This window comes from Pecten maximus, chromosome 6 (genome assembly GCF_902652985.1).
Source record: "Pecten maximus chromosome 6, xPecMax1.1, whole genome shotgun sequence".
Classification (NCBI taxonomy): Eukaryota; Metazoa; Mollusca; class Bivalvia; order Pectinida; family Pectinidae; genus Pecten; species Pecten maximus.
The window spans coordinates 22,332,997-22,348,220 of NC_047020.1; the positions used below are offsets into that span (position 1 = coordinate 22,332,997).

At 37.2% G+C, this 15,224-nt stretch overlaps 1 protein-coding gene across 1 annotated transcript; it reads left to right on the forward strand.

Annotated features, from left to right (window-relative positions):
* The first annotated feature begins 906 nt into the window (after positions 1-906).
* LOC117330097 lies at positions 907-8,793 on the forward strand. The gene is made up of 6 exons (XM_033888315.1): positions 907-968; positions 1,659-2,237; positions 2,556-2,856; positions 3,773-3,853; positions 5,386-5,508; positions 5,759-8,793. The coding sequence occupies exons 1-6, from the start codon at positions 907-909 to the stop codon at positions 6,053-6,055; spliced, it is 1,443 nt and encodes a 480-aa protein (XP_033744206.1). The 3' UTR covers positions 6,056-8,793.
* Positions 8,794-15,224: the final 6,431 nt, after the last annotated feature.

A 15,224-nucleotide genomic window follows, 5' to 3' on the forward strand; every position in this document is an offset into this window, starting at 1 on the left:
ACCAGTTACTAGGGTCATATGAGGATGGGTGTTAAGTGTTTTGAGAGACACCAGTAGCCAGGGTCATATAAGGATGGGCGTTTAATGTTTTGAGAGACACCAGTAGCCAGGGTCATATGAGGAGGGGCGTTTAGTGTTTTGGGAAACGCCAGTAGCCAGGGTCATATGAGGATGGGCGTCAAGTGTTTTGGGAGACGCCAGTAGCCAGGGTCATATGAGGATGGGTGTTAAGTGTTTTGGGAGACGCCAGTAGCCAGGGTCATATGAGGATGGGTGTTAAGTGTTTTGGGAGACGCCAGTAGCCAGGGTCATATGAGGATGGGTGTTAAGTGTTTTGGGAGACGCCAGTAGCCAGGGTCATATGAGGATGGGTGTTAAGTGTTTTGGGAGACACCAGTTACTAGGGTCATATGAGGATGGGTGTTAAGTGTTTTGGGAGACGCCAGTAGCCAGGGTCATATAAGGATGGGCGTTTAATGTTTTGAGAGACACCAGTAGCCAGGGTCATATGAGGAGGGGCGTTTAGTGTTTTGGGAAACGCCAGTAGCCAGGGTCATATGAGGATGGGCGTCAAGTGTTTTGGGAGACGCCAGTAGCCAGGGTCATATGAGGATGGGTGTTAAGTGTTTTGGGAGACGCCAGTAGCCAGGGTCATATGAGGATGGGTGTTAAGTGTTTTGGGAGACGCCAGTAGCCAGGGTCATATGAGGATGGGTGTTAAGTGTTTTGGGAGACGCCAGTAGCCAGGGTCATATGAGGATGGGCGTAAAGTGTTTTGGGAGACGCCAGTAGCCAGGGTCATATGAGGATGGGTGTTAAGTGTTTTGGGAGACACCAGTTACTAGGGTCATATGAGGATGGGTATTAAGTGTTTTGGGAGACGCCAGTTACTAGGGTCATATGAGGATGGGTGTTTTGGGAGACACCAGTAGCCAGGGTCATATGAGGATGGATGTTCAGTGTTTTGGGTAGACACCAGTAGCCAGGGTCATATGAGGATGAACGTTTAGTGTTTTGGGAGACGCCAGTAGCCAGGGTCATATGAGTATTTAACACGTTATGTTTGCGCTGGACAGTACCTCTCTGTCTTGAATCCCTGGGGATGTAAAGTGGTCCCAGGGTCTAAACCAACATATTCTATATCTAATAAAATGAGTTTTGTCGGCAGTACTGATGTCTGTCGGTCTACCATATACTGAGGCAGATATGTGAGTCATTTTTGGTAGAGTTAAAAATCGATAGTCTTTACCGTGTAGTCCCAAACATATACTGTCTGTGCACGAACGAAGCCATCCGATATAATGGTTAGCTTTCATATGGCCGTTAAAATTAGACTGTCACTCTGATCCCATTCCCCATTAGATACTACAATTGTATAGTATTATAAGATCTTACTTTTTACGGTGACAGCTAATCATGTACATTACAGATGTTTGTTGAGAGGCGAGGTTAATAGTACGTCATCATCAACCGAAACAAATGCTGAGCAATCTATATGATTTGATTTAAACATATTCTATTTGCAAATCTACAAATGGGATCAGACACAAATAAATATTACAAATTATGCTCATAGCATGGCTTGTGTTATCCTTTAAAATGTATTTAGCCTCAAATTCATAAAGAGTCTCATTATATTTGTTCTTTCTTCCTTACAGAACCATTTTAAAGATGGCCGACAAGAAGGACTTATTGACGGAGGCAAAGAGTTTCTGTGATGGGCTTTCAAACGTGTTCATGCTTAAGAAACGTGATGCCCAGACTCGTCATCTTTTGGAGAAAGCAAAATCCTTGGTGGAAGCCTTAGTGGCAGAAAATCAAAAATCGTCAGGCACCAAATCCACACCCCCAAGACAGACTCGCGGGTCAGGGGGGATGGGACAGCTTTGGACAAAGTTGGAGGAGCTAAAACGAGAAAACGAACTCTTGAGGAAAGGTAAAACACAGGAAGACCGGGGTACTTCCGGGACCAAGACACAGGGTCCTGGTGAAGTCATCATCTCCGAGCTTCATAAGGCGAAACACGATAACGAGGTTCTCCGAAGTCGAAATGAAAAACTTGAGGTGTCGGTTCGCGAGATGGAGGCGGTGGCTGTCAGCGTTCAGGACGAGTACAAAAGGTCAAAGGTTGCTCTGGAGACGACACAAAAATCCATGGAGACCGTTCTTAAAGAGTACCGTCTCATGGAAGACAGTTTGAAAACGGCCAAAACAGAAAACGATACCTTAAAACAAAGGCAAGTTATGAAAAAAAGAGAAAAATTGTTTCAGAAATAAAACAGATGTACAGTTCATAATATACAGGGCTCTCTGGTATGCATTACTTATGCATGGACACAAATTATTCTGTTGTCGTTTTAACATGATAAAAATAGTAACACGAATGTACGATGGGTATATTTCTACCAAAAACATAATTTCTTCATTGACGAAGTTAATCTATAAAGTGGTGACTCCTGCATCCGAAATGCATTTTGGTTTCGGAAACCATGGAAACATAGGTTCAGGATTGATGAGTAATCCCTGCATTGTACACAATATTGTTTTGGTTACAGGGTGACTCAAAGTGTAAAACCATTGCCAGCTAGCCCCAAACCATTGCCTCCCAAACCTGTGGCGAAGCCTATACCAAAAGCCCGTAGTATGAGCCAGGGTCATGTGGAGCCGGTGGAGCGATGCCGGTCCGGAAGTCGTGTCCAGACGGAAACACTGAGTGAACGTTGTCGCCCTAGTAACGTAGCCATGTTGTACACCAGTCTGGAAAGTCAAGAGTGGGTGGATGCTAAGGAGGCGTTAGAGGATGACTACGATTTTGAGGAGGAAAATATCATCCAGTTCCTGTGTACCATCCTCATGGTAACCGTTTATCTCCGCTATATATAGTATATACACTGTATCTATATATAGTATATACACTGTATCTATATATAGTATATACACTGTATCTATATATAGTCTATACACTGTATCTATATATAGTGTATACACTGTATCTATATATAGTTTATACACTGTATCTATATATAGTATACACTGTATCTATATACATGTAAAGTATATACGCTGTATATATATATAGCATATACACTGTATCTATATATAGTATATACACTGTATCTATATATAGTATTTACACTGTATCTATATATAGTGTATACACTGTATCTATATATAGTTTATACACTGTATCTATATATAGTATATACACTGTATCTATATATAGTATATACACTGTATCTATATATAGTATTTACACTGTATCTATATATAGTGTATACACTGTATCTATATATAGTATATACACTGTATCTATATATAGTCTATACACTGTATCTCTCTGTGTATATATATGAGTATTATTAAGTGCAGGACGTTTTGTACGATGAATTGTTATAGAGGTAGAGATAGTTTTCCTTGGTAATGCGACCTTCAACAATCACAAGGAATTTGCTTTTCTAAATTCAGTTGCCCATTTTTTCTGGCTTTAGTGTATCTAATTTAATGCTTTTCTACATGTTAATGAAATAAAACTTTTCATTCCCAAACCCGAGAATTGAATTGTTATAAAGAAACAATCGATTTAAGCACCCGCACGTCATGAAATGTAGTCAAAAGATTCTAATCAAATAAGTCCAATTTCTGTTTCCAGTATCTGCAACCGCAGATTGCAAGGTCGATATGTTACATTCTCTTCTGCTACATGCAAGAAATAAACATTTATCATACTAAGGTGGTAAGGAAAACAGATCTAAATGTTCCTGTTTTCTTACAGGAAGCGTTTAAAACCTGCAAAGAGGTACACGAGACCTTGAAGGCTACACTAGCAGAACTCCTCAAGAAGCCCACCCTGGCTGTAAGTAGGAATCCGTCGTAATTCATCAACATACAGTCTTGATTCATTCGCCTCTCCACATTTAATACCACGACCTGATATTGTGTTGATGGGTCGTTAAGACGTGTGTTGCCTATATGATAGTGTTGTGTTGATGAGCCGTTAAGACGTGTGTTGCCCTGTATGATAGTGTTGTGTTGATGAGTCGTTAAGACGTGTGTTTCCCTGTATGATAGTGTTGTGTTGATGAGTCGTTAAGACGTGTGTTGCCCTGTGTGATAGTGTTGTGTTGATGAGTCGTTAAGACGTGTGTTGCCCTTTATGATATTGTTGTGTTGATGAGTCGTAGAGACGTGTGTTGCCCTGTGTGAGAGTGTTGTGTTGATGAGCCGTTAAGACGTGTGTTGCCCTGTATGATAGTGTTGTGTTGATGAGTCGTTAAGACGTGTGTTGCCCTGTGTGGTAGTGTTGTGTTGATGAGTCGTTAAGACGTGTGTTGCCCTTTATGATATTGTTGTGTTGATGAGTCGTAGAGACGTGTGTTGCCCTGTGTGAGAGTGTTGTGTTGATGAGCCGTTAAGACGTGTGTTGCCCTGTATGATAGTGTTGTGTTGATGAGTCGTTAAGACGTGTGTTTCCCTGTATGATAGTGTTGTGTTGATGAGTCGTTAAGACGTGTGTTGCCCTGTGTGATAGTGTTGTGTTGATGAGTCGTTAAGACGTGTGTTGCCCTGTGTGATAGTGTTGTGTTGATGAGTCGCTAAGACGTGTGTTTCCCTGTGTGAGAGTTTTGTGTTGATGAGTCGTTAAGACGTGTGTTGCCCTGTGTGATAGTGTTGTGTTGATGAGTCGTTAAGACGTGTGTTTCCCTGTGTGATAGTGTTGTGTTGATGAGTCGTTAAGACGTGTGTTTCCCTGTGTGAGAGTGTTGTGTGAATGGACAGTTAGATGATTGTGTTGCCCGGCATAAACAGTGTTGTTTTGGTATGCTTTTACGACTCGTGTGCTTCTATGTATGACAGTATCGTGTTGCCCTATATGACGGCATCGTGTTGCCCTCTAGGGCGGTATGGTGTTGTGGTGTGGTAGAGTGTTGCGTTGTCCTGTATAACGATATTGTGTTGCCCTGTTTGACAGAGTTGTCTTGTTCTGTATGACAGTATCATATTTCCTGTATGACGATATCGTCATGCCATGTATAGTGGTATTGTGTTGCCCTGTCTGACATTGTTATGTTGTCCTGTATGGCGTTATCATGGTGCCCTGTATGACGATATGATTATGCCATGTATAACGGTAATGTGTTGTCCTGTAGGACGGTTTCATGTTGCCCAGTATGACGGTATCGTGTTGCCCTGTGTGAGTATCATGTTGCCCTGTAGGACAGTAGCATGTTGCCTTGTAGGAAAGTTTTGTTTTTGTGGGCCGTCAAGTCTATCGTATGTATGACAATGTTATGATAAGCCAAATATCGTCGTTTCTTTTCGTTTTACACATTGAGGATATGAATGACTGGTCGCATGCTCTTAATAATCATATGTTTGCTCTTACAGGTAAGCTTGGATTTTGGCGGCGAGATCAACTACCGATACAAACTTCCTGAGTGTCTGACGGACGGTGTGGGCCAGCAACTCCGACAACATTTTGATGAAGTGGAGACCGAGACAATCGTTAACGTAAGTTAGTTAACCTATCAACTCTAATTTTAATTACAATTTTAATCAGTTTAAATTACATCATAACTTCCTACTCTCTGGTATATAACCTTTGATCTTGTAGCCGTGGTTAGGATTACACTTCATGACCATTGACCTTTCATCCCTGTCACCAGGCTTTAACCTTTGCACTCGAACTGATAAACATTGGTATCTATTGATTTCAATCTTTACTCTACTCATCCATTGTATCTTTGATATGTCTTTTCAGATTATGTCAAAGAAACTTGCCAAAGACTACAGAACGTTCGCGGAGAACAACTGTCTACAACACAAATCAATTTACAAATATATGCACGCATGCGCGAAAGTCACGTGGCAGATGGTGGTGCAGCAGCCTCAGATGCATCTGACAGTAGATGACAAAAAGTTCGATGACGATAAGCACAAACTTTGGTGGTCATGTGATCAAAAGAGTGCGAACAATGTGGATTTTTTCATTTGGCCAGCGTTATACGACTACAAAAATGGCATCTTACTTGTGAAGGGGTGTGTATACGCCAGCTGATGACGAACTACACAAAGTACGCACTAAGGATGACGTAATACACATTTATATTAATTTTTAAGTGAGAAGACGATTTGATATGGTTCATACAGATACGAAATGTCGGTGATTTTTTCAGTCCTTGTCTGGAAAAGTCTTGGACTTTTATGTCTTTGTGAACCATGTCTAATACACACCAGGACAGCTAGATTACACAACGTTGAGTGGGTTTTTATAGAAGACCTAAGGAAACGAGACGAAAGTCTTTGAACACGTCAATGGATAGCCGTGAAACTGACGGTTGTGATTTTGTACATCAAAATTTTATATAAAAAATATATTACTAGGCTTCGTGCCTGGAATCAAACAAAGCATTACTATTACCGGTATAAGTCGTGGTATCTGTTGTGAAGTGGATTAACTTTATATGATCAGCGAAATAACATTTGTGATGCCTTTCGTATAAAAATACGACTTTGCCATTCCAATACAATTCTACTTCATATGATACCATTTTAGCACACTACAATTTTATCCCCTGACACCACTTGTTTATGTTCAAATAGTGTCGTATTGTTAAATGCGTCACCAGCATCCGGGGCTTGGCGCAGTTGGTTTATGGCTGAGACAAGTCCATGTCTAGCTTCAATTGCACAAAACCACAAATTTAACGGAAAAAAATAGTGCCGCACGAAAACATCTGTCGCGCAGTAAATGTGCACGGGCACTTAGGTCAAACATAAAGGGGCGTTTTATTGGAAACACTTTAAAAAAAAAAACGTTTAAGCTCTCCTAAACATTATATAAATATTTAAAAACCGTCTTATTTGAACTATGACAGGCGAGATGACGCAAGGACAAACATTACAAACTAGAATTCTAAATAGGAGATTTCATTTACGGATGTAACTGTGAACGATCGATTTCACTTACGGATGTAACTGTGAACGACCTATTTCACTTACGGATGTAACTGTAGCAACCGATACTGCTTACGGTTGTAATTGAACGACCTATTTCATTTACGGATGTTACTGTGAACGACCTATTTCACCTGCGGATGTAACTATGAACAACATATTTCACCTGCGGATGTAACTATGAACAACATATTTCACTTACAGATGTAATTGTGAACGACCTATTTCATTTACGGATGTAATTGAACGACCTATTTCATTTACGGATGTAATTGAACGACCTATTTCATTTACGGATGTAATTGAACGACCTATTTCATTTACGGATGTAATTGAACGACCTATTTCACTTACGGATGTTACTGTGAACAAACTATTTCACCTGCGGATGTAACTATGAACAACATATTTCACCTGCGGATGTAACTATGAACAACATATTTCACTTACAGATGTAATTGTGAACGACCTATTTCATTTACGGATGTAATTGAACGACCTATTTCATTTACGGATGTAATTGAACGACCTATTTCATTTACGGATGTAATTGAACGACCTATTTCACTTACGGATGTTACTGTGAACAAACTATTTCACCTGCGGATGTAACTATGAACAACATATTTCACCTGCGGATGTAACTATGAACAACATATTTCACTTACGGATGTAACTATGAACAACATATTTCACTTACAGATGTAACTATGAACAACATATTTCACTTACGGATGTAACTATGAACAACATATTTCACTTACGGATGTAACTATGAACAACATATTTCACTTACGGATGTAACTATGAACAACATATTTCACTTACGGATGTAACTATGAACAACATATTTCACTTACGGATGTAACTATGAACAACCTATTTCATTTACAGATGTAACTGTGAACGACCGATATTACTCTCCAGCTCACTCGATAAAGCGTTATTACAATAACATGGCCATGACGTAGTTCCGGATTCGTTCACTGGCGGAGACACTCAAAATAATGTTTTGTCTTACACGTGCATCCGAGAAACCTCTTCACCAAACATCTCATTTCTGGAATGGGCCGACAGTTCTCGACATTCAGTGATGGCTATAGTTACATGGTTATCCGGATTTTGTCTGTTTTATTTGCATTCAAAACTATATTGGCCAGGTTAGGGACAGGACTACGTTGCTGTTAATCTTGCCTTTATTAAGTATAATTTGAAAGCTCTACTCCGTCCAATCAGGATATTGTGAGAGATGAAATCATCCAATGGTTCGAATCATTTACTCCGTTCTGATTGGCTATACGGATGACGATAGCTTATGTGTCGTAAAAAAATAGCTTTTAAAATTGTGCGTTGGCCAAGATTTAATGGAAAATCATTTATGCATGCTTAAATTGCCTTATATATAAACAGATGTATATGTGTGTTTTTGAAATTGAATGTTGTAGTTTATCAAATTGTTTATATCAAATGAAAGTTGACAAATTCATTGAGCACACATATCTGTCATTGAACCTTCTTACTCAGAGAAGTGACTTCATAGACTCTGAGCAACTGGATTACTTTTCAGACACAAAAGTCGATTTTTTTCAAAGGGGTGTGCGTTTTTAACAGAGGAACAGGTTTCTTTGTTGGTAATGTTACATCCAAATAGATATTACGTTACCATGATTACAGCAGCAAATTACAGATATAACTGTACCCATCAGATAGCCAATCTGATGACGTCATTGTTTTGTTCCTGGGGGTAGAATAACACTTCTGTTAACAAGCTCTGTTTTGTCCATATAGATGTATCGTGATTTAAAAAAGAAATTTTGAAATATAAACAGTTCGAGTATAGCTTTGTCTGTTGTTGTATTTATTGAAGTTGTCCCGACACTTTATCACTAGCCCTCCACCTCTAGGTTGCGAGTTCGAAAACCACGTGGGGCAGTTGTCTGGTACTGACCGCAGGTCGGTGGTTTTTCTCCGGGTACTCTGGCTTTCCTCTACCTCAAAAACTATACACATCCTTAAATGACCCTGGCTGTTAATAGGACAAACAAAATAAACTAAACTAAACTTTATTTTTGAATCGGTACATGGAAAACAACATGAACAAAGCCCCCGTCAATGAAAACCCTGATCGAGTTTCAATGTCCGACATTGTTACATTCAAGGGAACGAACCACGAACTGCGTTGTTATTTCGTGCACATAATTGATTACGCTTGTAACTCTGGATAACACATATTTCTGGTATTAACTTTGAATTAATATTTTGTTGTTGCAAAAGTGTCAAGTCATTTATATTATTGTACTACCGACAATTTCCGTGGGTCTTTTTTCCGTCAAGCGAGGGCATACGCTCGTTTACTGTGTTAAATACGGTATGTATTGATCCAGAGACGAAATCAGTTTCGGAGAATTGAGGTGATGCGTCAGTGTCTATTTCAATTTGAGAGAAGTTTACCATGGACAGTGCACACTTATTGATCACAGAGAATAATGTTAAAAGCATTGGCAGCTTAGAACACTTTGGCAGGAAATTTTGATTTGATATAGTCGAGGAAAAAACAATTCACTTGAAAATATTAACAACGTATTGAGATTTAGAATGAACGTTTCAAAATAACATTAAAAAATCCGAAACATGTATTTTATAGAATTACATATAGAGGGGTTCAGAACGATATATTAAACAACAATGAGATATTGTTTCTGGCTATGATGTGATGAGAACAGATGGGTTCAGTGTCTTCAGTAATATCAAATGTATTTCACAAGTGAGGCTAATATTTGGATATTTTTCACGAGTGCGCTGTGTTTTGATTGGTCAAATCAGAAAAATGACATTTTTCAAGTGAAAAATATCACTTTTATATAATACATAATTTTCGATATTTCACTGGTTAAAATGTGATAAAATAGAATTCCTTCGAAAAACAATTAATTTATTACATATTTACTGTAAAAGCTTAAAGTTTAGGAAGAGATTTGATGAGTGTTAATAGCGAAAGGTATGTCAAATATGGTACACTATTTTAATATTTTGTAAGATTCCATGTATCATTTATGTGCCAGTTGGTATGATTAGAGTGTAATACATTTGACATGTAGAGAATTACGAATGGGAGTACAAACAAAGTAAATACATGTGTATGAGAAATACACACAAACTGTTGAGGCTTGTCAGTATCCATAAACAGCGTGGTACAGACGAAATCCCTAATTATAAAGAGTATATGTGTGGTTAATTTGAGACTGATCACAAACAGACAATACATATAATTACAGTAAGAGTTGCCTCCCCTCCTCCATTTTTTGCGGGGTAAACAGATACTTTAGTTCTTAAGCGGGCTAATCGGAAAAAACATATTTCAAAATAATATAGATCCAGAGAAAAACAAGGGTTTGATCCAGAGAAAAACAAGGGTGCAAGTTACGTAGAAAATATTAATATACAAAATACTCTTAAACATAATAGCAAGGTCATCAAATGCCGTATTTTGAATTGATATTAGTTATCATTAATTCTACGGCTATAAAACAACTTGTGTTCACACGGTTCTTGCTAGAAGTAAGCAGTATAAGTGTTGGCCTTTGTCCATGTGTCGTTTAGATAATAGAGACACTGGAAACAAAACCCGACGACGACGGATCAGTGCCACAATAGATGTGCCTTTCCTATTACTAATGCACAATTCAAAGGTAAGCACATTATGTGGTTTTTATATGATATAAATATCTTCAAAAATATAAAAAATATAAAAAAAACAACATTATGTGGTTATCAGTGGCTATATTGCTTAATGTTTCCTATGACTAAGGCTACATGCTACCTTACTGCACACAATGATGAAGTGCACTTAAGGATACATAGTAGACGTATGGGTACCGGCTACCTGACTATGTACAATGATGTTGTAGACTTAAGGATGTATGCTACTTTAATTATTTCATTCCAATATGTATATTACAAATGCTTACTATACAGACAAAATATACATGAATATGATCCGGAGACAAGTTTTATTTTAATCCGTTTCCAATAGTAAATACTTAGCATAAGACATGATGGCATAGGTTATGGAACGCTTTGAAATAATTTTAAACACCGTTTGGGAGGTTGTACGGAGTGTGAAAGGGATGCGAGATTGGGATGAAGTTGGAGTGTGAAGAATGAGAGGGGAGGGGGTATGTGGGAAGGGGCTGGGTTTGATGGATGTGAAAGACGTATGAGTGCCCGTGCCTATGAGGATAGAAAATAACTGGCATAGAACAAGAATGGCTGAAAGAAATCGTTTGGAGTTAATAATGAAAGATTTGTACGAATGAAAATAACGCAACATTTTCATCATCAGAAAGATCATCATTCCCGAACAAAGGTAAATTAGTTGTTAATGGGTAGTTTATGTCATTAAATATTCGCAGGTGGATTTGTGAGAAACGTCGACAATACAATAGATAATGCTCGTTTCATTTGATTCCATGTAAGGACACATGGGACTATCGATAAGATTTCTTCGGTGAAAATAAACTTTGAGGAAACTACACTCTGTTATCAATCTAGCTGGAGAATCTGACCCATTCTGGTATCAGTAAAGTAGTACATTGGTAGTTTGTGAACAAACTTACGTAGATATGATTCCAGTTTACAAATTGAAGAATCGTTTCTAACACAGTCTGGCAAAGAATTCCAGATACTGATGGCTGATGACAGAAAGGATTTATAGTAAAGAGTCGTGAGGCAAAAAGGTGGTCGAAAGTTGTTTCCCGTGCGAGTATCATGATCATGGTAGTTACGGTTTCGTAGGGGTAGAATATCAAGAAGATATTGAGGAGCTAGACCATGAACCATTTTATGGAAAAGTATAAGCTTGTGGTTTTATCGTCTTTCCTCGAGGGGAGGCCATACTACCTGACTACGTACAATGATGTAATAGACTTAAGGATACGTGCTACCTGACCACGTACAATGATGTAATAGACTTAAGGATACGTGCTACCTTACTACATTGTACATACAATGATGTAATTGACTTAAGGATACGTGCTACCTTACTACATTGTACATACAATGATGTAATTGACTTAAGGATACGTGCTACCTGACTACGTACAATGATGTAATTGACTTAAGGATACGTGCTACCTTACTACATTGTACGTACAATGATGTAATTGACTTAAGGATACGTACTACCTTACTACATACAATGATGTAATAGACTTAAGGATACGTACTAACTTACCTCGTACAATGATGTAATAGACTTAAGGATACGTGCTACCTGACTACGTACAATGATGTAATAGACTTAAGGATACGTGCTACCTTACTACATACAATGATGTAATAGACTTAAGGATACGTGCTACCTGACTACGTACAATGATGTAATAGACTTAAGGATACGTGCTACCTGACTACGTACAATGATGTAATATACTTAAGGATACGTGCTACCTGACTACGTACAATGATGTAATTGACTTAAGGATACGTGCTACCTTACTACATACAATGATGTAATAGACTTAAGGATACGTGCTACCTGACTACGTACAATGATGTAATAGACTTAAGGATACGTGCTACCTGACTACGTACAATGATGTAATATACTTAAGGATACGTGCTACCTGACTACGTACAATGATGTAATTGACTTAAGGATACGTGCTACCTTACTACATACAATGATGTAATAGACTTAAGGATACGTACTAACTTACCTCGTACAATGATGTAATAGACTTAAGGATACGTGCTACCTTACTACGTACAATGATGTAATAGACTTAAGGATACGTGCTACCTTACTACGTACAATGATGTAATTGACTTAAGGATACGTGCTACCTGACTACGTACTATGATGTAATAGACTTAAGGATACGTACTAACTTACCTCGTACAATGATGTAGCAGACTTCAGGATACGTGCTACCTGACTACGTACAATGATGTAATAGACTTAAGGATACGTGCTATCTGTATACGTACACTGATGTAATAGACTTAAGGATACGTGCTACTTTACTACGTACAATGATGTAATTGACTTAAAGATGTATGTTACGTATACCCTACTACGTACACTGATGTAGTAAACTTAAGGATACGTGCTACCTGACTACGTACAATGATGTAATAGACTTAAGGATACGTGCTACCTGACTACGTACAATGATGTAATAGACTTAAGGATACGTGCTACCTTACTACGTACAATGATGTAATAGACTTAAGGATACGTGCTACCTTACTACGTACAATGATGTAATTGACTTAAGGATGTATGTTACCCTACTACGTACAATGGTGTATGCCAACTCCGACACCTGTGTTAATCAATTTGGTAGACACCTATTGACATTATGTAAAACCACGTCCTTAAGAATCGTAAATGGGCGTCATAAAGATGATATTAATGGCAATATAACATTTTTAAATAGTAGAGGGTCCAGTCTAATAAATTATGTATTGTCGTCCGATGATTTTTTAAAGAATTTTTTTTATTTTGAAAGTGGCATTTTTAATGTGTTTTCAGACCACTCTCCAGTTAGCTTTACAGTGGATTTGTATGAGGTAAAAACTAGTATTATACCTGTTGTTGAAAATGCAAAAAGTCCATATACTAAGGCAAAATGGATTGAGGACCATGCAGATAGGTCGCTTTATTGTTTAGAGGAACATAGTATAGAACTGTTACAATTTTGTAACATAAGGGGAGATAACCAAGAATGTATAGATGAAAGTGTCAATAAGTTTACAAATATGTTAAATGAATTGTTATTGCCTTTAATTACTATTACAGGTACACCAAGACGGACTAGAAAAACTCGAGTAGAGGACAAGCCATGGTTTAATGAACTTTGTAAGAAAAGATATACTGATTTCAAAAACGCTTTATTTATTTTCAATTCTGATAAGTCAGAATAAATAGAAACATTTTTACATCTAAAAAGCGTATTTATAAAAAAACTCGAAGCTAAATTAAAACGTGAATATGTAGCTCAACAGGGAAATATGATGGCTTTTCTGAGAAAAAGTAATCCTAAAGCTTTTTACAGTAAATTCAGGAAAATGAAAAATATTGTTCATGGTAATCTTAACGAACAAGATTTTTACAATTATTTTAGTGAATTATCAACAACAGAACCTGTGGATAATCTAATGGTCAATGATTTTTTAAATGATTATGACATAAATGTACCAAATAATATGTTTCATGAATTAGATAATCAGATATCTGATAGTGAAGTTCTTAAAGCTATCAGAAACTTGAATAATTCTAAGGCTTGTGGGCCAGACTTACTATTAAATGAGTATTTTATTAAAGGAAAAGAGGTACTTTTGCCTTGCTTAGTCCAATTGTTCAATAATATCTTTAAATCTGGTTTTTATCCTTCATCATGGTCATTAGGCAATATTATACCTATCTTCAAGAAAGGTGATAAAAATGATACCAATAATTACAGGGGCATCACACTAGTTAGTTGTTTAGGTAAAATTTTTACATCAATTTTAAATGAGCGCCTAATGAAATTTGATAGTGATTATTCTAAATTAAGTGACGCTCAGTTTGGCTTTAAGAAAAACTTATCTACTGTAGACGCCATTTTTGTTTTACAAACCTTAATAAGTAAAATTTTAAAAAATAGGAAAAGACTATATTGCTGTTTTATTGATTACAAGAAAGCTTTTGATTTTATAAACAGACAAAACTTGTGGTACAAACTTATTAAAGAAGGTGTTGAAGGGAAAATGTTGAATATTATAAGAGCACTTTATAAAAATGTGAAATGTTGTGTCAAATATAATAATAATATGTCCGATTTTTTTAAATGTCAAAATGGGTTATTCCAAGGTGAAATAATGTCACCATTATTGTTCTCCATGTATGTCAACGACTGTGAAATGAATTTCCTAACAGAAGGATGTCCATCTATTGAGTTATATACTATTAACTTGTTTTTAATTATGTATGCTGATGATATGGTTTTAATGGCAGAAACTCCCGAGGGACTGCAAAAAATGTTAGATACTTTATTACTTTACACAAAGAAATGGAACCTTACTGTAAACACTACCAAAACTAAAGTAATGGTTTTCCGAAACGGTGGTAAATTAAGAAAAGAAGAAAAGTGGTTATATGACGGATGTGTATTAGAAACCGTAGATGAATTTAATTATTTGGGGATACAAATGAATTTTAATGGTAAATTTAAGAAAACTCAACAAAAAATTGCTGAACAAGGAAGAAAAGCATTATTTTCAATTTC